This window comes from Pelodiscus sinensis, chromosome 5 (genome assembly GCF_049634645.1).
Source record: "Pelodiscus sinensis isolate JC-2024 chromosome 5, ASM4963464v1, whole genome shotgun sequence".
Lineage (NCBI taxonomy): Eukaryota > Metazoa > Chordata > Testudines > Trionychidae > Pelodiscus > Pelodiscus sinensis.
This window is the reverse complement of record NC_134715.1, coordinates 11,521,852-11,548,151: the sequence shown is the minus strand read 5'-3', so window position 1 is coordinate 11,548,151 and position 26,300 is coordinate 11,521,852. Positions and strand designations below refer to the sequence as shown.

The following is a 26,300-nucleotide window of genomic DNA, read 5'->3' as shown; positions in this document are numbered from 1 at the left end:
CTCACCACTGATCCTGTCAGCTGTGTTTTTGTGATTGTACATTTACACAGCTAGGTAGATCAGTAGGTATGCTCAGGGCTTTTCTATAGTGCTAAGATTTGCTTTGTACAAGTGCCAGAGCAAGTTATTGACATCGAATAGAAATATCGAGCATAACAATGCTCTTTCAGTCTGATAGCACCTCTTAGGAGAATGACAAGAAGAAAGCATGCTATGCCCTCCTCTATAAGGTGTACAACTTCAAACATGGATTTATTTAGCCAGATTCTTTGCACAGACTGAAAAACTGCACTTTTCCTCTCCATTAGAAAACGAAAGAGGAGACTCAAGATCTGACCTCTGGAAAAGAAACGTTTAATATCTCTGTCAGTGGAGGTAAAAACCTGTTTATATTGATTTCATGATACTTGCAAATATTTTTGAATTATTGAGATGTCATAGCTGTAGTGTTACCTAAATTCTCTTTATATGGTGCCTTCTGCATAAAGAACTACACAAGGATTGCGGTTTACACACATTTTAATTATTCATACTCTGTGTTAGTTTTCATCCAACAATCTCTAAGTACGACACCTCCTGTGTTAGGAAAAATGAGGAATTACACAGGATCGCTTCCATCTCTGGATAAAATGCATCCATCTCTGGATAGTTTGACACTTTTCTAACGACATAAAGCAGCTCTCTACAACAGTTTAGAACAGGTTATAAGGAAGGATATGCTACCAGTTGACACTGAAACTCGAGGAAGGATTTAGTGGACTGTTACCAGAGTTCAGATTTGATCAAGACAGGAGTGTTACCTCATTCTTATCCCTATTCATCCAGGGGATCTGGAGAGACCACCGAGGTTCAAGACCTCCTTTGTACATCTCATCCACAAGCGGGGGGCTGACAAACTTGCCAGGCCCCTCAGCAAGGTGTGGGGGGGCAGCTGTGTATTCCTGGAAGGGACAGGGCATTGGGAAGAAGGGGCGTGGCTGGAGCAACCAACCCTCATTGCTGCCTGTAGCGTGCTGCCCCATTCCCCCCTCTACCACGCTCAGCAGCCCTCAGAGCTGCATGGCGCACATGATATGGTGCTCCAGTGGCAATTTAAAGGGCCTGGGGTTGCACTTGGGAGTCCTGGCCCTTTCCGCTTCCCTCCCCACCAGCAGGCCTGTCCATAAGTACGTCCTCTGATGCTAAAGTAAGGGTACGTCTAAATTGCACGGCTATTTTGAGATACCGGAGGTGTCCCGAAATAGCTACCTCACGTCTACACAAGCCGCCCGTTGTTTCTAAATATTTTTCAAAATATTTTTCGAAATAACAGGCACACTCTTTTGCCATCACAGTAACCCTTGTTGCATGAGGGATAAGGGATAGCTCGAAGTAGCGTGTTATTTTGAAATTTGGTGCTGTATAGACGCACCAAATTTCAAAATAAGTTATTTTGAAGTAGATTCAAAATTGCGTATCTTATTTTGAGTTTTGAGTGCTGTGTAGATGCACCCTTAGTCATTCTTGGAAATCCCTTATCCAAGTAATGGTATGGCCTAAACAAGTGGGTTTGGGCTCTGTTGAGATCATTGCACAAAGGGATAATGGTATGGCCTGTTTGGCCTGATTCAGGAAAGCCTCCCTGTTAAGGACAGTACTTAGGCATGCACAGAAGTTCTCTCTTGATTAACGATTCAGCTTTCCTGAATCTAGGCCTTTAAGAATAAAACAGCCCAGAATCATGGAGTGAGGGAGTAGCTACTACTTGACTCACCTTTATATTTAATGTTTATTTTGAAGCAATCAGATTGTTTTAAAACTAACATTATTCCTCCCAATTGCAGATGTTGATGGTTTGATTACCCAGGCTTTGCTGACCGGTAACTTTGAAAGTGCAGTCGATCTCTGTTTACATGATAATCGCATGGCTGATGCCATCATATTGGCCATAGCAGGTGGACAAGAGCTACTGTCAAGGACACAGAAGAAATACTTTTCTAAGATGCAAAGCAAAATTACCAGGGTATGTATCTTTTCAACTGAAAACCAAAACAGAACCTCTGAATATTTTTTCAGCAGACTCCTGAAACTGTTAATGTTATGCTAGCTTTATACATTTGTATATACATTTATATTGCTAGCTTTATACATATGTTTCTAGGCAAATTGATTGATCATTGGGTCTGTGAGTGAAAAGTTTTTTTTCCCTGTTTTGTGTCTTTTTAAGCAGAGAACAGGGTCACTGACTGAGACAAAGAGCAGCTTTTATTTATTTCCACTCTGTCTCCTCATCCTTTTTAAAATGTGTAGATCATAATGATTTAAAAGAATCTTCACTAATGAATAAGGATAAATATCTAGTTTAAACAGAGTGTTCGTGTCGTGACTTATCTGGTCATCCTTAGCAAGTACTATATTTATGCCAGCCGCAGCCCTTTTTATGTTAATTTCTGTCCAGTCATTTGGAGGAGAGATTTTTGTGGATGGAATTGGAGAAGTTCTAGAGAAGAGCAACAAAGGTGATTATAGGTCTAGAAAACATGACCTATGAGGGAAGACCAAAAGAATTGGGCTTGTTTAGTTTAGAAAAGAGAAGACTGAGAGGGGACATAATAGCAACTTTCAAGTACCGAAAAGGGTGTTACAAGGAGAAGGGATAAAATTGTTCTCCTTGACCTCTGCTGACAGGACAAGAAGGAATGGGCTTAATTTTCAGCAAGGGAGGTTTAGGTTGGACATTAGGAAAAACTTCTTAACTGTCAGGGTGGTTAAGCACTGGAATAAATTGCTTAGGGAGGTTGTAGAATCTTCATCTCTGGAGATACTTAAGATCAGGTTAGACAGACATTTGTCATGGATGAGCCTCTAGATTGTGATTGGTCCTGCCATGAGGGCAGGGGACTGGACTTGATGTCCTCGTGAGGTCTCTTCCAGTTCTGGTATTCTGTGATTTTTCTGTTGTGCTTTATTTACTCTGTATAAAGTTTATCTAATAATAGCAGGACTAATTTAATCACACACTATATGTGAGCCAGTGTGTTCAGGACATCCGGTCATTTGTGCTCTTCAGCTTCAGCCTTGCTGGCAATGGTACTTCAGTTTTTGCCTTCTGCTGCTAATTTCCATCAGTGTGTCAGCAGAAGGTGAAAACGAGGAGCAGCCAAAGACATCCTGTTAAACATAAGACCGGCCATACTGGGTCAGACCAAAGGTCCATCTAGCCCTGTGTCCTGTCTTCCAACAGTGGCCAATGGCAGATGTCCTAGAGGGAGTGAACAGAACAGATAATCATCAAGCAATTCATCCCCTGTCACTCATTTCCAGTCTGACAAATAGAGGCCAGGGACACCCCCCCTACCCGTCCTGGTTAATAGTCATTCATGGACTTAACCTCCATGAATTTATCTAGTTCTTTTTTGAACCCTGTTCAAGTCCTGGTCTTCACCACATCTTCTAGCAATGAATTCCACAGGTTGACTGTGTGCTGCATGAAGAAAGTTTTTACCAAAGTTGTCATTTTGGAACTGACCTCATATTTCAAAGGAAAGGAGAGAATCTTTAATTCTTGGTTCTCACTGTTCCTTTGATCAGGAAAGGCTTGTAATGGTGCAGTAGGAGGAGGCAACATTGACCAAAGCAGGTTTTTATCCCCATGCTAAGGCACTGACTTACTTAAATACAAAGCACTTAATCACATGCATAACAGGGAGCAGTGGCTTCAGTGGAACAGCTTGTGTGCTTAAAGTTGAGCACATTGCTCAAGTGGTTTTCTGGCTGAGGACCTACGACTGCAAAGCATGGTGAGCGCTGTCTGATGTTTCTAAGTGGCTGCTTGCTGACTATTCCCTACTCTGGTTTGGGGCAAGAACAATTCCTATTTCATCCATATTTTTCTTTTTTTTTCAGTTTTTCCTTTTGTTTTAGCAAGATCAGACTTGCTAAGAAAACCAACAATAGAACATCACTTGTCATCACCTACAGCCCCCAACTTAAACCCCTCCAATGCATTATCAATAACCTACAACCTATACTGGAACAGGATACTACACTCCGAGAGGCTCTGGGGGACAGACCCATAGTCTCCTATAGACAACCGCCTAACCTCAGGAAGATTCTTACCAACAACTACAGGACATACCACGTTAATACCAAACCTGGAACTTTCCTTTGCAGCAAACCCCGTTGCCAACTTTGTTCACATCTTTACTCTGGTGACACCATCACTGGACCTAACCATGTCAGTTATATGATCAAGAACACATATTCCTGTTCATCCAGAAATATAATTTATGCCATCATATGCCTAAAGTGTCTGTCTGCTATGTATATTGGACAAACTTCTCAGACGCTTCGCCAAAGAATTAATGCCCACAAATCAGACATCTTCACAGGGAAAAACCAGTTGCTTTTCATTTCAACCTACCTGGACATAGTTTTAATGACCTTACTACATGCATCTTACTTCAAAGAGACACCAGACTACAGAGGGAAACTTCAGAACTTTCTTTCATGCTTAAATTTGATGCTTTACAAGTGGGCCTTAACAAAGATGTTCATTATTTTAACCATTACAAAGATAGCTTCCCCACTTATCACCCCTGATTAGCCATTCATTGACTCATAGCTATTCCCTCCCTTCCTTATCCCTCCCCCCATCTTCTGTACAAAATCTGATTGGTCAGTTTAATAATGTGATCACTTTTTTCATTGTATTTCTTTGGTATATATGGTCATGCCAGTTCTTTTCCAGAATATAATCTGAGGAAGTGGGTCTGGCCCACGAAAGCTCATCCCTATTAAACCATCTTGTTAGCCTTTAAAGTGCTACATAGTTTTTCCTTTTGTTTTAGATATATAATAGATATTGTATGCAATCAGCTGATTCAATTGCTTATTCTTTGTGATTCAGACCTCCTTTCTTCCCTCTGGGGCATCTGAACCCTAATCGTCATACCCGGTCGCATGTGTTTTATAATTCGGATACGTGTGTGTCCTATGCCTTTGTCATGATTTCTAAGTTTCGCTGGATCCCTTTTAAAGATGAATTAATATACTCTTTCAGATTGAGTCATGGTGAAGTGTCTGTCATTTGCCCAGATACCATGGGATTGGGGCACTGCATAGATATAAATGATATAGTGTCAGGAATGGCAATTATACATCATTCAGTCTTTCTGTTTCCTTCCTAGCTCATCACTGCAGTTGTGACAAAGAACTGGAAGGAGATAGTTCAGTCATGTGACTTGCAAAACTGGAGAGAAGCGCTGGCTGCTGTGTTGACTTATGCTAAGCAAGATGAGTTTGCAGCTCTCTGTGGTAAGAAAACTTACAGAATGGATGTCATTTATTTTACTCAACTTTAGAGAAGCTATGCTTTTAAGTGCTCCAGTTATTTCCCTTCAATGAATTAATCTATTCATAATTAATGTTGTTTATTGAATAATTCCTTTATTTTGGATGATGGGGAACTCATTGGAATTTTAGAGGGGTTCAATCAACTTGATTCAGTGCTCTGTTGCTCTTCTCTCTTACCCAACCAAATCTGTCCCTTTTTCTGGTCCAGCATGCACCTTCCCATGTTGTATCTCTTCTGTGAAAAGACAGCTCTTCAGTTTTCAGGGATGTCAGCCCAACTTTTTGTCATAAGGCATTAAATACATTGCTTTAATTTGTTTATGATAAAAGAAACATACCTCTAATGGTGATCCATTCCTAAATTCAAAGCGTTTGTGCATGGAAAGCACAGGTGTGCCTCTTCATGGCCAGAGCAAGCATAACCACTGTTATCTTTTCCTAAGAGTCAGCAGTGATGATAGTTTATATCAGAGCTGCATTCGATAAGAAAAGATGATATAGTACTTTTTGCTTACTGGATTCCAGTTAATATGTTTCAGAAACACAACTGGACGAGGCAGAATTCTCAGACATGATTTGTTGAGGAAGAGTTAGTATTACTTTTGTAAAGGGAAATCATGCTTCACAAATCTATTAGAACTGCTTGAACATAAACATCACATGGACAAGGATGATCCAGTGTACATAGTGTTGTCAGGCTTTCAGAAAGCTTATAACCAGGTCACTCACCAAAAGCTCTTAAGCATAGTAAGTAGTCATGGGATAAGAAAAAAGGTCCTCTTATGGATCAGTAGCTAGTTAAAAGGGTAAAAAGGTCTCTTTTCATTACAGAGAGGTAAATAGTGGGGTCCCCAAAGGATATGTACTGAGACATCAACATATTCATAAATAATCTGGATAAAGAGATAAAATGGTGAGGTGGCTAAGTTTGCAAATGATGCAACATTACTTAAGATAGTTAAGTCCAAAGCTGCTTGCAGACAATGACAAAGGGATTTCAAAACTGAGTGTCTGGACAACAAAATAACAGATGAATTTCAATGTTTCTAAATGTAGAGTAAAGCACTTTGGAAAATGCAATTCCAACTGCAGATACATAGACATCCCAGTGTCTATATTGGCTCTTAGTACTCAAGGAAGCATTTCTGGAATCATCATGAAAAAATTTCTCTTGAAAACATCTGCTCTATGTGCAGCAGCGTCAAAAAAATCTAAGAATGATAGGGTCTGTTACGAAAGGGTTAAATAAGACAGAAAATGCCTCTATGAATCCATGGAACCCCCCCTACACTTTGAATACTGCATGCAGTGCAGGTTTTCCCATCTCAAAATAGATACATTAGAATTTGAAAAGTACAGAAAAGGGCAACAGATATGATTAGGGTCATGGAACAGCTTCCCTGTGAACAGAGATTAAAAAGTCTGGGACTGTTCATCTTGAAAAAGAGATTATTACTGGGGTTATGGAAGTGTTATTTACCCCTTCCCATAACAGAAAAACCAGGGTCAACCAAGGAGTTTAATAGGCAGCAGGTTTAAAACACACAATGCACAGCCAACCTATGCAACTTGGTGCCAGGGGATGCCGTGAAAGCCAAAACTATACCAGGGTTCAAAAAAGAATTAGATAGGTTCCTGGAAGATAGGCCCATCAATGGCTGTTAGCCAACATGGTCAGGGATGCAACCCTATGCTCTAAGTCAGTGGTCTCCAACCTTTTTAAGCACAAGATCACTTTTTGAATTTAAGTGCAATCCAAGATCTACCTCATATATAAATACCCTGGCCCCGCCTTCCTCCTACCCCTTCTCCAAGGCCCCGTCCCTGCTTACTCCATCCTCACTCTCTTGCCCATCCTCACTCACTTTCATCAGGCTGGGGCAGAGGATTGGGGGTGCAGGCTCTGGTCTTGGATTAAGGGATTGTAACCCTGCAATTTGGGTTACAAATTGCATGAGAGGGGCTCTGAGCTGCCCTTGGGGCAGGCAGTTGGATGTAGGAGGGGGTTCTAGGTGCAGGCGCTGCGAGGGTGTTTGGATGCAGGGGTGCTCAGAGCTAGGATAAGGGCTTGGGGTGCATGAGGGGGTTCGTGACTGGGGTAGGAGTTTGGGATGTGGGCTCCATCTGGGCACTGCTGGTGGCTCCTGGGTGATGGTGGTGCAGTGGGGCTAAGGCAGGCTCACCCATGCCCTGGCCCTGAACCATTCCCTAAAGCAGCCAGCAAACTCCATCCCTCGTCTTGTTGTGCTTCCTCTCTTCTCTGTGGAGAAAGGATACAGAATGGTAGAGGGGGCACCCTGCCATCAGCACTCCTCTTTTCCCTGCCCTGCCCTGCCCTGCACAGAAAGCAGGAGACTCCCAGGGGGAGGGGCAGGAGATGTGCAGCAGTGGGGGGAGGGGCAGCTGAAGTGTAGGCACTTGATAGCCTCTTGGCCAAACCAGTGAGGATCGCCTGTAGAGGCTCCAAGATCTACCAGTAGATCCCGATCGACTGGTTGGTGACCACTGGTCTAAGCCTCTGACTGCCGGATGGGATTGATCACTTGATAAATGCTCCATTCTGATCATTCCCTTTGAAGCAGGTAGCATTGACTAGGACTGAGCGTAGCTGTTATGTACAACAGTTAGCACTTTCCGTTGCTAAAGCACCTTGTGAAAACGGCATGGAGGAGGGAAGTTCACCCACACCATGTTCACCCACACCATGTGTTAAAGGCCTTCGCTTGTTTCTGTTGAAAACAGTGGGTGAAGGAACAAGTCCTTAGAGACTCTCCAAAGGCCACACAGCAAATTAGGAATTCCAGGATGAATGTGGAGGAAATCCAGTCACCCACACCATGTGTTCACTCCTGCATACTGCGCTGCCTCACCTTGTCTTAATGGCATAATAAAACCAGTGGCTCACCTTGGGTACCCCCAACCCTATGTTCTGAATCGCCGGGGGTCAGATTTACTTATTTAATACCTGGCAAGGACATACGGCCACTGGTTGGGATTTTCAAAGGGAGGTGGATGACTGACACATTTAGGCTGTGTTACAAATCACAGCCATAGTCTCTGGAAACTTCGTTAACATCGCTTGCCTGGTGGGTACAGCCATAGTTACAAGCCAAAATCTGTTGTCAGGCAGATGCAAATAAAACAGCAAAATGAAAGACTAGCTCAGACTTGTCTCATTTGTCCCCTTTGGACACAAGAACATGTTGCATGATTACTGTTTTCAGCATGAGTGTCACGGAAGAGGGCTCCTGTGGCTTTGCAGATAGACTCTGAGCCACATTGGCCAAGCAGTATCAGAATTATGTTGCAATGCCTGGCTTCCCTCTAGCCAAGATAGATACCGTTTTCAAAAGCACTCTACATGACCAAGTGAGTACCCACAAAACAGTGACAATATAACATTTCTTTTCTACATTTCGCTAGATTTAGCATTGGCATATTTTTGATCATCACAGCTGTTTCTCTGTCTTACCCAGAGCTAGTCCAAGCATCGTGAGTGGTACTTTATCAAGTATTTTACGAGATGACTTACATTATTTTTGTTCATAATTCTTAGATCTGTTGGGCAGTAGACTTGAAAATGAAGGGGACAGCCTCCTGCAGACACAGGCTTGTCTGTGTTATATTTGTGCTGGGAATGTAGAGAAACTTGTTGCATGTTGGACTAAAGCTCAGGATGGAAACAATCCCTTGTCCCTTCAGGTTAGTGTGTTTGTGAAGAAAGGTGTTCAGTGAGGTGGCTGTAATAATTGGTGAGGAGGTTTTGGTAAGTATGTGGGTTTGGCTTTTGAATACAGATATTTGCATGGACTTTACATTTATTTTTGTACAGGATGTTGATTGACTGTCTTGTAATTGAAGAGTACTTTAACGGGTAAAAAAGATTATTCATAAATGGGCTGTGCTGACACTGTATTGCAAAACATGTTCTCTAGCTTGTACAAATATGGCTGTTGCATTTTGAATGTATATACTTGATTTGCAAGTTCATGTCAGTTGCTTAGAGACTTTGGTTTGTTTTGAAATTCTTGCTTCTGGAATAGATGGTTTAGATACTTGGGGACTAAGTACAGGTTGAATGTCACTAAACCACAGGTTGAATGTCACAGAAGTCTCTGGTTCTGCATTATCCATGATCTGGCACCATGGATGATCTTGGACCAGAGAGCCCTGCAGCTGGGAGCACCTAAAAGATAAGACCAGCAGAGTTAGTCACAGATGTTTTTAAAGGTGGACATGGATATATTTATCATATACAGTAAAACTCCATTGGTCCGGCATCCAATGCTCCGGTACTTCTGATGGTCCGGCACCATCGGGAACCCGGAAGTGCTCCGGGCAGCTGGACAATTGGAGCTGCTCTGTGCCCAGCTTCCCCAATTCAGCCGCTGCTGAAACTGACCAGCAGCTGAATCAAGGAAGCCGGGGGCAGAGCAGCTGGGGTGCTGCCGGGTTGGTCCCATAGCGCTGCCCCTTGGGTCTGCCCCAGGCGTTCCCGATTCAGCCGCTGCTGGTCAGTTGGTCAACCCGGCAGCACCCCAGCTGCTCTGCCCCGGGCTTCCTGGAATCAGCCACTGGTCAGTTTCAGCAGCGGCTGAATCGGGGATGCCTGGGGCAGAGCAGCTGGGGTGCTGCCGGGTTGGTCTTGCAGCACCGCCCCTCAGCGCTACCGGGTCAACCCGGCAGCACCCCAGCTGCTCTGCCGCACGCGTCCCCGATTCAGCCGCTGCTGAAACTGACCAGCAGCGGCTGAATCGGGGGTGCCTGGGGCAGAGCCGGACTATCAGAAGAGGGGGCTTGAGGGATCTGGAGTGGCATCCCCCCCACCCCACCCCAGATCTCTCATAGCCCCCCCTTCCGATAGTCCAGCATATCTGATAATCCAGCACCCCCTGGGTCCTAAAGGTGCCGGATTATCAGAAGTTTACTGTATATAGTAGCCCAATGTCTGTGAGTCTGTAACACTGTAGTGTTACAGTCTTGCCTCTGGGAGCGTTCGGCTGAGTTCTGCGCTGCTAAGCCAGGCCGTGGTGGGGAGCAAGCGGCGGCAAGCGGCTGTTTGGGGTCCACGGTCCCTAAACGGCTGCTGGCGGCCCGGCCGAGCGGCACAAAACTCAGCCGAGCACCACAGCGGGAAGCGAAGGGGGGCGGGGCGGTGACGTACACAGCCAGAGGGCGGGACCCCAAATGGCTGCTTGCTCCCCTATGGCGGCCCGGCCGAGCGGCGCAGAACTCAGCCGAGCGCCACAGCGGGAGGGGAAGGAAGGCAGGGCCGTGTATGTCACTGGGGTAGGGTGTAAAAAAAAAAATGGACACCCTTGATCGGGGGCGGGATGGGAAAGGGACCGGCTGGGAAAGGAGCGGGGCTGGCTGGGGGGGGAAGCAGAACTGGGGCGGGGGGGGTCAGAGGCAGCGTACCTGGGCAGGGGAGAACGGGGGAGGGGTGGCCGGTGGGAAGTAAAGTCGGTCGGGGGCGGGAGTCGGGGGCAGTGAGGCTGGCTGTAGGAAATCAGGAGAAGGAACTGGCTGGTGGGGGGCGAGGAGAGGGAATCAGCTGGTAGGGAGCTAGACTCACCGGGCACATGCAGATCCCAGGCTGCTGCCCACCCCACTCATGCATCCCCAACGGAGACAGAGGAGAGCGGAAAGAGAGTGAGAGGCAGGAGGGGGAGAAGAGAAAGAGAGAGATGGAGAAAGAGGCAGAAGGCGGAGGAGAGCTGAGAGAGAGGGGGAGGCAGGAGGAGGAGGGGAGAGAGATGGAGCGAGAGACTGGAGGCTCAGGAGAGAAGACTGACGTGGAGGAGAGACCTGAAAATCCCGTCTTATGACGGGCTAATTGGCTAGTTTTTTTAGACTTGCATAAATGTGTTGAGTGCCTTTAAGGCAAAGCCAGTATCTATTTTCCCCCCTACAGGGGAAGCTGATTCTTGCATATTTTTTTTCTTGTGAAATTGCTTTGGACTTCAGTTTTTCAATGCCAGGTTAGTCTTCTAGTAGGAAATAGAAGACAGACTACCCTGATGTTGGGACTGTCCCTAGGTGAGATGCTACTGGGGAAGAAAATACTAATGAGTACATCTGGGAGAAAAATAATCCAAAGCACAGCTGTTTAATGGGAAGGAAAAGAAACTGGGGAATAGGTTTCAGAGAGCAAAGGTGGGTCATTGAATGTGGAATTTGCAGTGTTGTTTGATAGTTAAAATTTTAGAAAAAAGGAGCAATGCAGTTTTGGGCTGCATATACAGAAACACATTTGTTAAGTGGTGCAAGAGATGAGGGGAGATATTTTGGTTGATACATAGGTTTAATTATGTGTCGTGGTTGGAATAGAATCAAGAAATAGAAAATTTATGCTGCATATAAAGAACAATTTCTTGGCAGTAAGAACCAGTAGACTGGAATAGTCTCCCAAAGGGAATGTTGGAATCCTCTTTCCTTAAGACGATTAAAACTACAATTTAATGATCTATTAGGGAACAATCCTGCATTTGTGAGAAGATGGATTAGATGGCCTAACCAGTCTTTCCCATCTCTGTTATGTTTCTAGAAAATGTTTGTACCAGCAGTAAATAACATATTTTGGCTGAATAGTACTTTCGAAAAAAGCAGATGCTGGTAGTCTTACAGGTATCTTAGCTCTCAAAATAATAATTAAAAAAATGTTTCTTTATGGGGTAATCAGATTGCTCCAGGTGTACTTAATGGCAGCATATTTTAAAAAAGCACTGAAATTGATGGTCACTGATGACTTTTCTATTATCTTGCTCTCTGAGCGTTACACAATAAATTAGCTAATTATCATTGGGAAGAACTTTGTTTTCACTCTGTTTAAAGTTATGTAATGGGAACTATGTCATGTGCAAGGTTGAGCTGTAGGCAATTGATATGCTGTTATTAGTGGACATTTCCCTTCACTTGGTCCCATTAACTTGCTGTTTTTTCCCCTCTGTCATAACCCTCCAGGACCTAACTGAGAAGGTAGTAATTCTGCGTAAGGCTGTACAGTTTACACAGCCCACAGATGCTGATGCTGTAGGAACTCTTCTGGCTGAGATGATGAGTCAGTATGCCAATCTGTTGGCTGCACAGGGCAGCATTGCCACTGCATTGGCTTTCCTGCCTGCGAACACCAATCAGGTAAGTGGCTTTACTTTTCCTTCTGCCCCCCTTCTAGGTGAAGAAGCTTCAACTGAGCACATGCTCCAATGTGCTTTGGGATTCTTTTTCCTGCTTAGAACTCCATTGACAGGGATTATTATTGTGTGTAGATGGGAAAAGTCACTGGAATGGAACATGTTCACAGTGTAATCGTCTCCTGGTGCTTTAGAAGATACAGGGTGCCTTGGAAAATAAGTCCAGGTGAAACCAAGACTTTGCTTTGTGGAACCCAAGTCACAATGTTCTCTTAGGGTACGTCTACACTGCACGCTTATTTTGGAATAAGTTGTTCCGGAATAGTTATTCTGAAATAGCTTATTTCGAAATAGCATGTCTACACTGCAAGGAAGCCTCAAAATTAGTCCGAGGCAGGCTTCCCTAATATAGATGTTTTATCTCGATTTAGAGCCTGAGGAGGAATAACTTAGAGTGGCCCTGGTGAGGGGCTATTTCGAAATAGCAGAAGTGGAGCGTCTACACACGCCTTATTTGGAAATCGCTCTTTCGGAATAGGCTTTGTTCCTCGTAGACTGAGGTTTACAGATTTCAGAATAAGCTGTCAGTTATTTTGAAATGAGAGAATGGCTGTGTAGATACTCACATTATTTAAAAATAACGCTAATTATCTCGAAATAACGGTGCAGTGTAGATGCACCCTTACAATGAATGGTTTATTCCTCTCCTGCTCCCCACTTACTGTGAATTCCATAGATTTTGCAGGATGGCTATTCCTGTAAATATACTAAAATTCCCTGTGTCACTTTAAGCTGTGAGAATTGCATTTCATTCTTCTCCCTTCTTGGCTCATGGCGTGCCATTCTCGTGGCCGGTGAGGGTTAGGACAAAGCCCTCCAGAGCCAGTAATCGTAGTGGCACATTCTGCCCTCCCAGGCCCCATTTCCCCCCCTCTTTCTGCGCTTCCACAGATTCCCGCTGGTGCCACTCTGGGAACGAGAATACTAGACTTGTGACCACTTTTCCAATACTGTCACGTGCACTGAATCCAGCTGGAAGGCCTGTTTTTTGGCTGAAAAACAGACTTGCTTCAGCTAACCAGAGCACTGTTCAATGCAGCATCCTGTCCTCTTCTGCACAGTCAGTTGCAGTTTAACTGGTCTGTAAGTGGCCATCCATCTGCTGATCTGAGGCCACAGATTCCACTTGGTGTAATTACGTGTTTTGCTTTGGTTTACTATTCGCAGCCAAAGATTGTGCTGTTGAGGGACAGACTTTCCAGAGCCCAGGGAGAACTTCCAGTGGGACAGGAGGCACCCACGTCCCCATATGAGGGAGATCCTATGGCCAGGGGAAGAGCTGGACCTGTGGCTGGACAAATGCAGATGCCCCAAGGCCCAGCCCAGCAGTATTATCAACAGGTAAATGAAGTGGAGCAGTCAGGCAGAAGCGCGAGGTTTGAAGGTGATGGTTTGAACCCTTTCATGAATCCCTGGTGTGTGTGATGTGCCTACAAGCCCTTTGGGTAACAGTTCCTTCGTGCTTTCTTGCCATTTGTGTGGATGTCCCCTTTACTCTGCTTTTGGAAACATCTGATCAAGCAGCCTGGGTTTGGAGATTCCCCTCTTCCCTCCCCCCTTTTAAAATGTATTTTAATGCAAAGCACTGCAGCATCGATTTTTAATTTTTATTCTCCCCTCCCCCCTGCAGCCTTTGAGACTTAGTCATGTCTGTCACCATCTCTTCAGGGCTGGCTATTCACTCTGTAGCCCGTTGCTCTATACTCAGCTAGAGCCAGAGAAATTGCTGTAAAGTTGCAGTAGCAAACTCTTGGCAGGCGATTCCGGTTCTGCCAGCTCATGCTGAGAGTCCAGTGACGGACTTGGGTGCTGGTACAGCTGAATGCTTAAAATCCTTTCCTTGTGGTGTGGGGAAACAGGGTGGTGGAGTAGGAGTAAGGTGTAAGGAGAGCATCCACACCATAGACAGGGATGGGGACAGAGCAGGCTGGAAGCCCTGAGTGTGAGGTGTACTGGGAGAGTGAATGAGTGAGTCTGGGATAGAAGAGGAAGCTCTTGGGGGGGAGGGGGGGAGGCATTGGGTGGGGAAGACATGAGAAATAAGGGAGGCAGGGGCCTTTGTGCTCGATTGGGATCCCTTAGCAAACCATTCTTGATCAGCTGGCCCTTTTGCCACCAGCTGCTTTCACTGAATTCCTTGAGAATGGAAAGCGAGTCTTATTACAAGTTGATTCTCTTTTGTCCGGCACTCTCTGGTCCGGCAACATCCATAGTCGGCCATGATTCTCTGGATGTCCACTTATCATGGGTGTGGCCAGGTTTTCCACAGTCCCATAAAGTTTGTTTACAGCTGCCAGTCTTGGCTCTCAGTGTTTTGAACTGTTGTTTAGCTCCAATTTACCCCAAATGTCTTCAAAGAGCCCAGTGAGCAGTGGAAGTGTTGGTGATGCGGCTAGACAATATTGACCTCCTGGGATTCAGCACTGGTCAGGTCCAGAGGGTGCTGGAATAGAGAGGTTCAACCTGTCGTGTTTGAACTGTTTTTAAATGGAGAGCAGGGAAACAGGAAACTATATCTGTGTTTTGGATTTCCCTTCACACACTATAAGGACTGGAGAGGTGAACTTATTGGAATGCTTGCACTTTTTTGCTTGGCAGCCTCTAGTCAGGTATTTTTGGATTCCTGCTACAGAGGGGGCCATATTTCATTGCATCCCGCCAGGGAAATCAAATTATTTGCTTTTTTGAGAACTGAAGGACAAGGAAGGTTGAAGAACCATGGGTGTTAGGCTTTTTTGCCCTTCCCTTGTAGATCAGTGGTTTTGGATGCCTTTCTGCAGAGTTGACCAAAGATGATATGCTGGATGTATAACTTTCAAAAAGTAACTTTCAGAGGGGATACAAATTTCTTTCAATTTATGCAAACATCATTGTGTTTGACCAGTTTTCAGATAAATTATTACAAATCATTAAACCAGCTGTTCTTTTCTCTGTGTGTCATACCTTATTTATGTAAAGATGTTATAGCAGTCTCAATAAACTTCAAGTTCTGTTGTGGAGAATGTTAGCTTTCCTAGAGATGAGATATGGTAACGCTTCACACTGAAGCTTCACACTTTCTACCCATTAGAATTAAGAGCAAGGAAGGGATGCGAGAACTGCCTCCGCTTATTTAATAAAAAGCAAAAACTCTAAATTTTGGTACAGGGATGTTAAATTTAGTTTAATCAACTAATCGACTAGTTGATGGATTTTCCATCGACTAGTCGATAAGCAGGGGGAGCCGCAGCAGGGTTAGCTCCCAGCCTCAGTCCTGCTGCACTTTAGCCTTTTAAACGTATTAAGAGCCTGGAGCGCAGCATCTGGGACTGGGCAAGAGCCGGGAATCAGCTGATTCCCTGCTCGTGACTGGTCCTTGCTATAGCCCTGCCTCTTCTGCCCCCTGCAGAGACGGTGCTGGGGGGAACTGGCTTTTAAACTGGCTCCCCCCAGCACTGGCTCCTGCTCCTCACCCCCTTGCTGCCTCTGATAGAAGCATCGGGGGTAGAGCGGGAGCGACTAGTCGACTATCCGATAAGCTTTTGCTTATCGGATAGTCGACTAGTCGCTTACATCCCTATTTTGGTAAATGATGATTTACACACGTACCAACAAGTACATTCCAAATGAACTGTGCAAAGAAGTTTTTGACTTGCATGTTTCTTATGTTGACAACATAATTCCACTGCAGGGATTTGATATTAATGGGGTGTTACAGCCCGACATGCAGCAGTATGTAGATTGGACAGAGCAGGATAAAATGCAGTTTGTGAGGCTTCACTTTTAGTTTCATTGCCATTGGCCTCAACGTAGGAGAGCTCTTAAGCACATGTGTAAGTCCATCGTTCCTGCTCAGGCAAGCACTTAAGCACGCGTTTAAGCATGCGCTGAATTATGGGCCTTTATCTGAATTGCATTATAACACCCTTGTTCGTTAGGTAGGAATCTTCTAATTAACTTATTTAAAATGCAAACTGATTATTGATCAAATCATGTTCATAGATATTTGGGAAATTATTCAAATGTTCCTATTTGTTGTCGGGATGTTATAATGTGTGTGTTTAGGTAAACGTGTAAGTGCTGAAAAATTCATGTTTACATGCGTGGGGGCAGACAGCTCCTGCAGAGCTGTTCCCCCTGTTCCCTGTACCGCTGCATCTGTATCAGAGGTAGCATTGTGGGCGGAAGTGATAGGTGGCTTTGCAGGAGCCAGCATGCTAAGCCAGCTCTCCACATATATGGCTCCTGCCTTCTTCCCTCCCACCCCCATGCTGCTGCCTCTGAGGGGGAGGGGAGGCCAAGCCCGCCATGGACAGGGGCTGCTCCAGCAGGCCCCGTGCAGCTGGAGAAACCCCCTGCCCAGGGTGGATGAGGAGCTGCTCCAGTCCCTGCCAGTTAACCAACTTGGTAAGCCTCACCCATTAAGGGTGGGGCTTGCTTGTTAACTAGTTCACCTTTTACATCCCTAGTTGTGGGAAGGTACTAATGCTAAGGAAGAAGCTTATCGTGAATATGCTACAGCTGGATTTCAAATTCTATTTTTTTTTTAAATAAGGTACCTCAAAGGGTCGTGTAAATCCAAGTTAAAAAAGCCCCACTTACAGGAAGACAATTGAAGTCCTGTAACATACAGACTGGTGTTTATGTACTGCTTGGTGTGAGCCCTCGGCCTTGAGTGAATTTTTGCATGAGTTATGAAAACGTGACAAAAGGGGGCTTTGTAGTAATGACATTCTGGCAGAGCTGGCTTTAGGGGCATGTATAACACTGTTCAAACACGAGTCCGCTTTCTAACTCCTCATACTTCCTCTGTGCTCTGTTTTCCTGTTGTGGTTCCCTTTAGGTACCAAAACTCTTGACTGTTTGTCTTCTCTGTTTGCTTTTCAGTGTGCAGTGATTTTAGGCTCTGACTTTTTATGTTATTATTTTGATTTCATGGCTACTTTGAAGTACTGGGATGCCTGATTTTGTGTGTTTAGAATTCCTGCTTTACATCTGGCAATGTGATACCCATGAGGGTTTTTTGTTTTGTTTTTTTAATTTTATTTTCCATGATTGGTATTTCTTTGTTCAATTCAGGTTAGAATTGCCCCTACTGTCACTGCCTGGAGTAACAAAACTCCTACTGCCCTTCCCAGCCATCCTCCTGCAGCCTCTCCCTCTGACACACAGGTATAACGTTAATTATTCCTCTTTGAGCAGATCCTGCTCTCTTTAGATAAATCCCTTCCAACCCCTCAACCCTATACAGTTTGTATGCTTGATGCATTCTGGTGCATTTGGGAAACAGCAGCAACTGTTCAGGTCAACTGATTTTATTGTTTCCATGTAGCTCTTGTATATTATTCCAGATATTACCCAGACTGCTTGTTTTAAAAAAGTACTAGTTGGTGTTTAATAAAATTTGGGATCAAGCAAGAACTTCCACTGCTTCCTTTTGGCAGTGGAATAATGTGAGTGTTGCAAGAGTAGTCTTTTTTTTTTTCCCCCTCTTTACCCCGAAAGTTGGAAGTAACAGGTTTAACCATTATGAAGTGTCTTGGTTAAAATATCTAGATGGCATTTTTTTGTGACACATCATCTCCTCGTTCTGTAGAATGGTTGTGTTCTAAGAATGTCTGCTTCCTCATTTCCTGTTGAACCCTTTGTTTGTGGTTCACCTTTATAACTGTTCAAAAAGCATGTCTCACTGTGGTGGTGGAATGACCAGCCCAGTTATGTCAGTGGCCGTGTCTGTTTTCTGTTGAGGTCAATTCAAGGCCTTTAAATATCAAAATTGTGAAATCCCATTCAACTCCTCCTCTGGCTAGCACAGACCTCATCTAACCTTTTTTCTCTTTACTGCGTTCTTGTTTCCCAGGGAGACAATCCTCCACCCCCAGGTTTTATTATGCCAGGGGCTGTTCATCCGAATGTGCCACCTCATCAGGCCACCTCTCCTGGTTACAACATGTACTCGCAGGCAGGGGCACGACAGACGTACCCACCGAGTAAGTAGCAATGGCTTATGTACACAGCATTCGCACCAGTGAATTTGTTCAGGAGGTTCAGACCAGTGGGGAAACCTGTCCCACTCTTTAGGTAAGGGAACAATCCACAGAAAGCTCTGATTACGGTTCCTGGTCACTGCCTGCTAAATTACAGTTAAGCAGATGGCTACCAACAAATCGTAGTCTGAGTCCTAAGCTGTCTCTTCCTAAAAGCTCCGAGTCCCAAAGATCCCTATGGCTACTCCAGAGCCAGGTAGTTCTTGAACAGCATGCTTAGTTGTTGAGGAGGAACTTAACCTAATTCAGCTATTGCAGTGTCAGCAACAAACAATAGGTAAGGCCAGAGATGGAGATAAACGAGGAAGGGGAAGCTGCACACAATAATAATAATAATAATGAAAGAAACACAGGATGTGGAAGAGTAGCCAGGGGGAAGGTGAGGGCGAGAGTAAGGAGAGAGGCTCCCATAGGAGCCGAGAGGAATTAACAAACACAAAGATTAGACCAGGCACAGTGTTCGAATTGTGACATCTCGTGATAAGATTGGGGCCTTGCAGAGAGATCTGAATCCTGGTCTTAGTTGTGCTATTGATTAATTGTGACTGCGGGCATGTCATTTAACTCCTTTGTATGGGCTTCTGCGGCTGTCAAGTGAGCACTCTATTTTCCTACCTGATCGGGGGCATCATGTGGATGATGTTGCTCCTACCTTTCCAGATTTAAAAGACTCCCACAGAAGTAGCCACCAGTCTTTCTAAAACCTGTTAATTTTCTTCGCCTGTTAATTGTGAGTGTGAGAGTTGTATAATTGCCTGAGACCTATGAGTTTTGGGGGAGAAGTAGATAGTCAAGCTCTTTGTGACCAAGGACACAATTCTCATTGCCTCCCGGGCTCCAGCAACAGGGTGAGGTGACATGGGCCACTTAGTCCAAGCACCATAGTGGGAACTGTCCAGCTAATAGGCCAGGCCATTGTAGTGGGTTGGCAAAGGAGATGTGCCCACTGTCACTGTGGGAAGCTGAGAGGTGAAATCTGGCCCTCTACTGCACAGGGGTTCATGCTAGTACCTTTAAGTGGTGCTAGCAGAATACTAGGGTGTTATCTGCTAGTGACAAGACTGCAAGGCTGGCTTCGGAGAAAGGCCCCCAACACCTGAGCCTGCTATTCAGATTAGGTATCCTGTGTGATGGGGTATTTTTCTGTTTGTTAAGCCATCGAGCCAGTTGAAAGTGCTCAGCTGAAATCCATAGGGAAGTTGTGATCCTTGGTAGCTACGGAGAGGGAATGGGGCATGTAAACTGGAGAGCACGGTAGCTTTTTCTTAATAATGTTACTAACTGAACCTCTCCCTTTTCTCCCCCATTTAGCTTATCAGCCGCCACAGCAGTATTCTTTTGGAACGGGGGGACCAGCACTCTATCAGCCTCAACAACCTATTGCTCCTCCTGCTTCAACTTCCTACCCTAACCCTCCCTGTATGCCTCCTGCTTCTCCCCATTCTGTGCCCTCTCAGTTATACCCAGGACCACCTCAGCCCTCTCCAACCAGCTTGAATCCCAGCTCTTCTTTCCCCATCCCTCCTTCTGGTGCATCCTTCCAGCATGGCAGGCCAGGAGCTCCAGCAACTTCTGTGGCTTATGCGCTGCCTCCTGGACCAACAGGTACTCTGCCTGCAATCAGTGAGCTTCCTGCATCCCAAAGAACAGGACTGCGCTTGAAAGCAGTTATTTTGCTTATGTGGGTTTTCATCACTGTTCTGGCGAATGAGGAATACAAGATTTGGCTGCGTTTTAGGGTTAACTACAGTGTTTCTAAAAATGTCATTATCCTTTCTGTGAGTGCTACAGCTGTAAGGCCTTGTCTACTTCAGATGAAACCATGCTAGCTAGAATGGTTAATCTTAATGAGTGAAGCTTACCCGTTACAGTTAATTGGTGTGGGCTGGAGCAGTCCCTGCCCATGGCGAAGGGGGCCGCTCCAGCCTAGCCGCAGTGCTTCCCCGCTCCCCGCGCTTTCCTGTTTAATCAGTTAACCAGTTAAACATCATGGCTACGTCTAGATTACATCCCCTTTTTTATTTAAATCTCCCCCGCTTCATTAGCATAAAAATGGCTGCCGCTTTTTTCCCCCGCATGGAGCTTTGCCAGAAAAAAGCATCAGTCTAGACACTGATCTTGCGGAAAATAAAGCCTTTTCCGAAAGATCCCTTATCCCTCTAGAAATCCCTCTAGAGATAAGGGATCTTTTGGAAAAGGCTTTATTTTCCGCAAGATCAGCGTCTAGACTGGTGCTTTTTTCCAGCAAAGCTCCATGCGGGGAGAAAAAGCGGCAGCCATTTTTATGCTAATGAAGCAGGGGAGATTTAAATCCCCGCTTCATTAGCAATTGCGATACGTCTGATTTACATCCCTTTTATGAAAAAGGATGTAGTCTAGATGTAGCCTATGTGTAACCTGTTCACTAATTAAACAGGATTTTACATCCCTAGTGCTAGCAGAACAGCTCTGATTTCTTGATCAATATGTACAGAGACCTTCTGAGAGTCCCGCTGTGCTATAGAAAAAGAATTTCTGTCTCCCTTCGTCAGAGAAAATATGCCTGAACACTGTTTTATACAATTGATGCCGGCACAGTTTTAACCATAATGTGGACAGAGCCAAAACTGCTGTGTGGTTAGTGAACCACTCTCTAAAAATGAGCAGATTTTCAAGCCATCATGGATGCTGTGACTGGTTCTCTTCTTGCATCATTTTTACTACAGGTTGGACCTCCCAGGCACCAGCCTCTCCACTTGGCTTCTCTCCCCCGCTACCTGCCACTGCTGCAGCAGACCTGCAGACTCCACGGCCCCATGCACTTCAGTGACCCCACAAGCTCACAGCCCTGCCAGATGTGAGCTCAGCAGCACCTCCCTCCCCTGCACGGTGGACTCTGGCGGTCCTGCCTGCTGCAAGCTCTGGTGTCCTGTGGGCTCCACTATCCCTCTGGCCCCACCGGTCAGTTCTGCTTCCAGCCCCTGGCAACCTCTGTGCTGGGGCTCTCTAGTCCAACATCATCCGTGGTCCTGCTGGATTGTGGATGTTGCTGGACCAGAGAGTTCGGGACCACAAAGGTGCAACCTGTAACCTAGTTTGTCAGTACGGTTGTCCCCAGTAAGACACAAATGTCTTTATAAAGGAAGGAGGGTCAAGCCCAATTTTGGATCACATTTAATATAAGAGGCCTTTTCTACTGAATAGGCTCACAGATGCAGTCATTAGCTCTGGTTTCCTAATCCTCATCTGTGCCAGGATTACTGTGCTCATAAATACCCTGAAAGATCATCACACAATGTTTAGAAACACTTCAGTGGCATGTTTTTTTTCCTGTAAGATAAACAAGCCAAGTGTGTGTTGCTAGGACTCAAGCATGTCTGTGTGTGCATGAGAGAGTGCACCAGCATGGTCGTCCTTTACTGTTTTCAGTTTGAGCTGCCTGAGTGACCTTTTGCATGATGGCTGACTTATCTCTTCATTAATGCCACTTATTCCTCAGCTGAGTTTTAAACAGCATTTCCAGTCCTGATGTGTACTAAAGCAATCCTGATTGACACATCGTTTTAAGTCTGCTCTGTTAACGCAACAGGGGAGGAGGGAGGGCTGTGTTTGGACAGGGATGCCATTGTTTAAAGGCACGGTGTCCTGTTAATGGGCTCAGAGACCAAGCCATTAGACTTTTCTTTCTTTTAAATGTCTTTTCTGGTGGGGAAATGGTTGGCTCAGGGCTCTGTCAGTGGAAACCTCTAGGTTGCCAGCTGGAGTCAATCCCAGGTTGGTAGTGACTGACATCCTGACACTCTGTTGATCACTGTGAAATAGATTTGGGCTGTGTCCATTCCCAATGGGCATGTGTCCCCAACACACAAAGCCCAGACCCTTGTGGTGCAAATTGGCAACGTTATTGTCCATCTTACCAGAGTTGTCATAGCCTGAATGGGTGTGGAAGCTGAACTGTTCTCTGACCAACCTGAGCAGTCAGACCTGGTCAGGAATGAGGCACCCGTGACAAGAAGGGGCTCCAAAGTGTGTCTTGGGGCACATGGATGTTATTTGCCTTTATCCGAAGCTGGTTCTACCCTTACCTTGACTCTACCAGTTCTCTGGATAATCAGGCTTAGGATCCAGTTCCTTTCATGAGTATTACGTTTGCGCGCACAGTCTGGGAAGAAAATGTCCACTCTGTCCAGGGAAGAGTGGGGTCAGTTTTGGGGCCTGTCATTGTAGACAACATTGTGGAACAATGTAGGGATGTGTCTACCCAAAGAACGCATGTCCTTTTGACAGTCCCATATATTCCTTAAACAGAATGTTATCGTTCTTCTTTGTGAGGCAGTTGGATACCTTTCCCCATCTGTGTGTGAGGATGGTGCACATTAGGGATGTTAAAATGTGTTTACTCAGATAAATGTGAAACCACTAAAAACCCTGCAGATACACATTTACACGAGGGGGAAAGCAGCTCCAATGGAGCAACCTGACTCGGCTGCTGTGGTGGGGTGGGGAGGTGGCTCCATAGGAGATTTAAGAGTTTTCTCTTGAATCCAGGGGTTCCTGCATCTGATGATGATAGTCCAGGTGCCACAGGACTCGTTGTTTTTATAGATACGGACTAACACAGCTACCCCATGGGAATTGATAAATATACTTACTGTGCCTTAGCCATCAATATCAGTCACAGAAGCAGAACCACATAGTGAAAAAGGCCACTCAGTAAGGTACCATTTTAGTAAATATATGAAAATATAAAGCCAAAATTAAGATCACATCTGAATCTCCAAATGTGTAGGTGCAAACAGAGAAACCAGTGGGCGAGTTAATATATTTTGTTAGGCCCAGTTCTTTTGGAAAGATAGACAAGTTTACATAGAGCTCTTCTTCAAGTCTGCTCTCCAGACTTGTTTACTACTGTACTGCTTTTCTTGGGGGAGTGAAAAATCCCCGGCCCTGAGCAATCTAGTTATACAGACCCAACACCCACCCTGTGTGTTGACAGTGCTATGTTGAAAAGTTCTCCAGTTAGCCAAGAAGCATCTTCACTTTAGCTGTGCAGCTACAGCATTTTGTGTGTATCTAACCTGTGCCTTATCAGTGTCTCAGCTAAATACATTTAAGTAACACATTTCAAGGGACCATTCACGGTGAAATGGCCTGCTAACACCCTTCCAGCCATAGGCAGGGAAGGAAATGTGGGGAGGAGCAGCTGGATAGGGGTTTATTATTAGGTCATAGGTTTTTGTAATAAGGAGCCATAAGCCCAGTGTTTCTATTCAGTCCATGATGTTTAGTGTTTCCCAAAGGTTATGAATTTAAGCAAACAGGATGGTTATGTTTAGTAATGGCAGTTTGATCCTTGAGTTTGAGTTTCTGAGCTTACGTATGTTATAATCCAGGATCTTTCTATAGTTTGGGGCTTGTTTTTCTTTTTAAACTTCATTCAAAACAAAAATTTAATGCTTTAAGATTAAAGTATATGTGCAGTAAACCAGCAGTAATGATTCAAAGATGCTGGTATAAAAGTTAGAACTCCATGGGCATTTTTTTCCGTTTTGTTTTCTGGAAACATGTAAATATTAGTAGGCTAAGGCCTAAGACATTAAAAAGTAAGTTTTTTCAAATTTTCATTTTAAGCCATCTGGATTTTTACATCAGCAGATGTTTAAGAAATCTATCTCTGGCATCCATCTTAAACATGAAATGATTTTTAGTGTAGCATAAAATTCTTTTTTTGAGTTACGACAGTGCACGTCTCAATCCAGTGAGATGTTTGTGCAAGGATTATAAATCTCTAAAAAGCAGTGTTTATGAGAGATGTGCCTAACCAAGTTTAAATATACTGTAACATAGCTGTCCCAGGTCCAGCACTTCCCTTTTTCTTTCTGGATGATAGTGTGTCATGATATCTTTCTCTGTCATGTTATTTGAACAGGGAATTTGTTTCATGTTTTTGTGTGAAGCTCATGTCATTGCATATCAATACTGCATATGTTTGCTGTGTTAATAAATAATCATATAGGTCTTGATGTAGGAAAGCATTTAAGTATGTGCTTAAATCCTGCTGAATTCTAGCACTTCAAATGCATTCTTAAATGCTTTCCTGAATGGAAGCAATTGCAATGAGGGAATTTTGTCTCTGAGGAGTGGCCTCTTGGTTCAGCTGTCCTGGAAACAAACTCAGGATTCTGTAACAGTTATTAGGAGCAACTTGAAAAGTGGAAATTCTAAATGAAAAGGAGTCGGACTCATGCTTTGGGAGGGCAGAGGAAAAGTCATTCTGCAAATTAATTGTATTGTTAATAAGCTGGCTATTTAATTATATATTTTTGTCAAGTGATGATAATTCCGTCTTTGCACACTTATTTTTCTCATTAGCTATTTCTTTTCAATAATTGCAGGTTAGTGTGTGTTTACTTTAAAAACAAAAAACAAACAAAAAAAAAAACCTCTTTAGTTATTTTTGCATTTCATCTACAGAAAATCAGTCTTCTCCAGACCAAGCCTCTGCCCTGGAAGGTGAACCAGCGACAGTATAATATGGAAATCATTGAGCCACAATAAGAAATTAATTTAATGCATGTGACTCATAATGCACTAAATTCAGTGCTGTTTGTCAGTACATTTTAATTGAATCAAATCTTACAATATCCTAATGAAAATAAATAATAATTTACTTGGAATTTTTAACCACAGAAACGAATTGGTGCATTTTAACTGAATGCCAAGAAAGTATTAACAATATTAGAAATGATTAAAAAAATTGATGTCCTACTCTGTGCTGCAAAAGTCAGGCTCTCCATACCTCAAGTCTTATGAAATCTGATGGCCTGATAGGTAGCTTGTTGCTCAGGAGATATGACTGAATCAAGACAAGAAGTCACATAAAAGGTTTTAAATCAATTGTTTAATATGCACCTTTAATTTCTTAATGGTTTCACAATTATGGAACTTCTTTAACAAAACTCTCAAGTGCTTGTTAAATTTAGAGACCGGTTAAGTCTGCTCTGAAGTAACCCAGTCCACTGTGCAAGCATGAATTTCTAGTTTACTAAGAGAAAAACACTGTGGTGAAAAAGTCCATTGAGTTTTTTTCCTTTTGGCTTTTTATGGCTCTTATAAATTCTCATAATTCCAATTTAAGCAGCTTTAATGTTGAGTTTTAATACAATGGTCCCTATGAGATGTGCATAATGAAATAGTGGAACAATTTTAAATGTACTAATCTAAGCTTTGTTCTGAAAATTTTGCAAATACACAGAAAATACTATCTTTTAATGAAAGGTTTTCTCATGAAAACCACAGAAAAAAAATTTTAGAAGCACTTCTGCTTAGGTATTCTATGTTCTGTATTTCTCTTTCCTCATTACTACTGACATTGGCCAGAATGCATGAGGCATATTCACCAGTCTGCTCAGACAGCTTTACTCTGCTCTTGTGACCCAACACAACCATAAACCTTACTTAAATGGCTGGGTAGACCTGGCTGATGACTGCCTTGTGTCTCTGGAGCATACAGGTGAATGTGACATAGGGTGGTAGGAGTTCTGCTGATGTTTCATTCTTCATTTGGACTCAAAGCCATTCCATCCATAGGACTGCTTGCTTTGGCAGGACCCACGGCAGCTGCCCCAACTGTCCTATGACTGGGACAGTCCCCCATATTGAGGTTTGCTCTAATCTCACCCACAAGACCCAGGGTAGCCTGCTGGTTTACCTGGGGGTCCTGGGCCAGCAGCAGGCTTTCCCCCCACCCCCATTCACTGTGACAGCA

The 26,300-nt window shown here is 44.2% G+C and overlaps 1 protein-coding gene across 7 annotated transcripts in view; it reads left to right on the top strand.

Moving 5' to 3' along the window:
• The window catches only part of SEC31A (SEC31 homolog A, COPII component), a 67,512-nt gene that overhangs the window by 29,622 nt on the left and 11,590 nt on the right, over positions 1 to 26,300 (top strand). For 2 of the 7 annotated variants that reach the window (XM_075929490.1, XM_075929491.1), the window contains exons 15-24: positions 309 to 375; positions 1,824 to 2,002; positions 5,169 to 5,295; positions 8,891 to 9,036; positions 12,298 to 12,471; positions 13,695 to 13,868; positions 17,586 to 17,678; positions 18,367 to 18,496; positions 19,865 to 20,158; positions 25,007 to 25,045. In XM_075929490.1, the coding sequence (XP_075785605.1) occupies positions 309 to 375; positions 1,824 to 2,002; positions 5,169 to 5,295; positions 8,891 to 9,036; positions 12,298 to 12,471; positions 13,695 to 13,868; positions 17,586 to 17,678; positions 18,367 to 18,496; positions 19,865 to 20,158; positions 25,007 to 25,045 (1,423 nt within the window). The remainder of the gene's footprint in view (positions 1 to 308; positions 376 to 1,823; positions 2,003 to 5,168; positions 5,296 to 8,890; positions 9,037 to 12,297; positions 12,472 to 13,694; positions 13,869 to 17,585; positions 17,679 to 18,366; positions 18,497 to 19,864; positions 20,159 to 25,006; positions 25,046 to 26,300) is intronic. The other 5 variants (XM_075929493.1, XM_075929492.1, XM_075929494.1 and 2 more) reach the window with 5 other exon arrangements.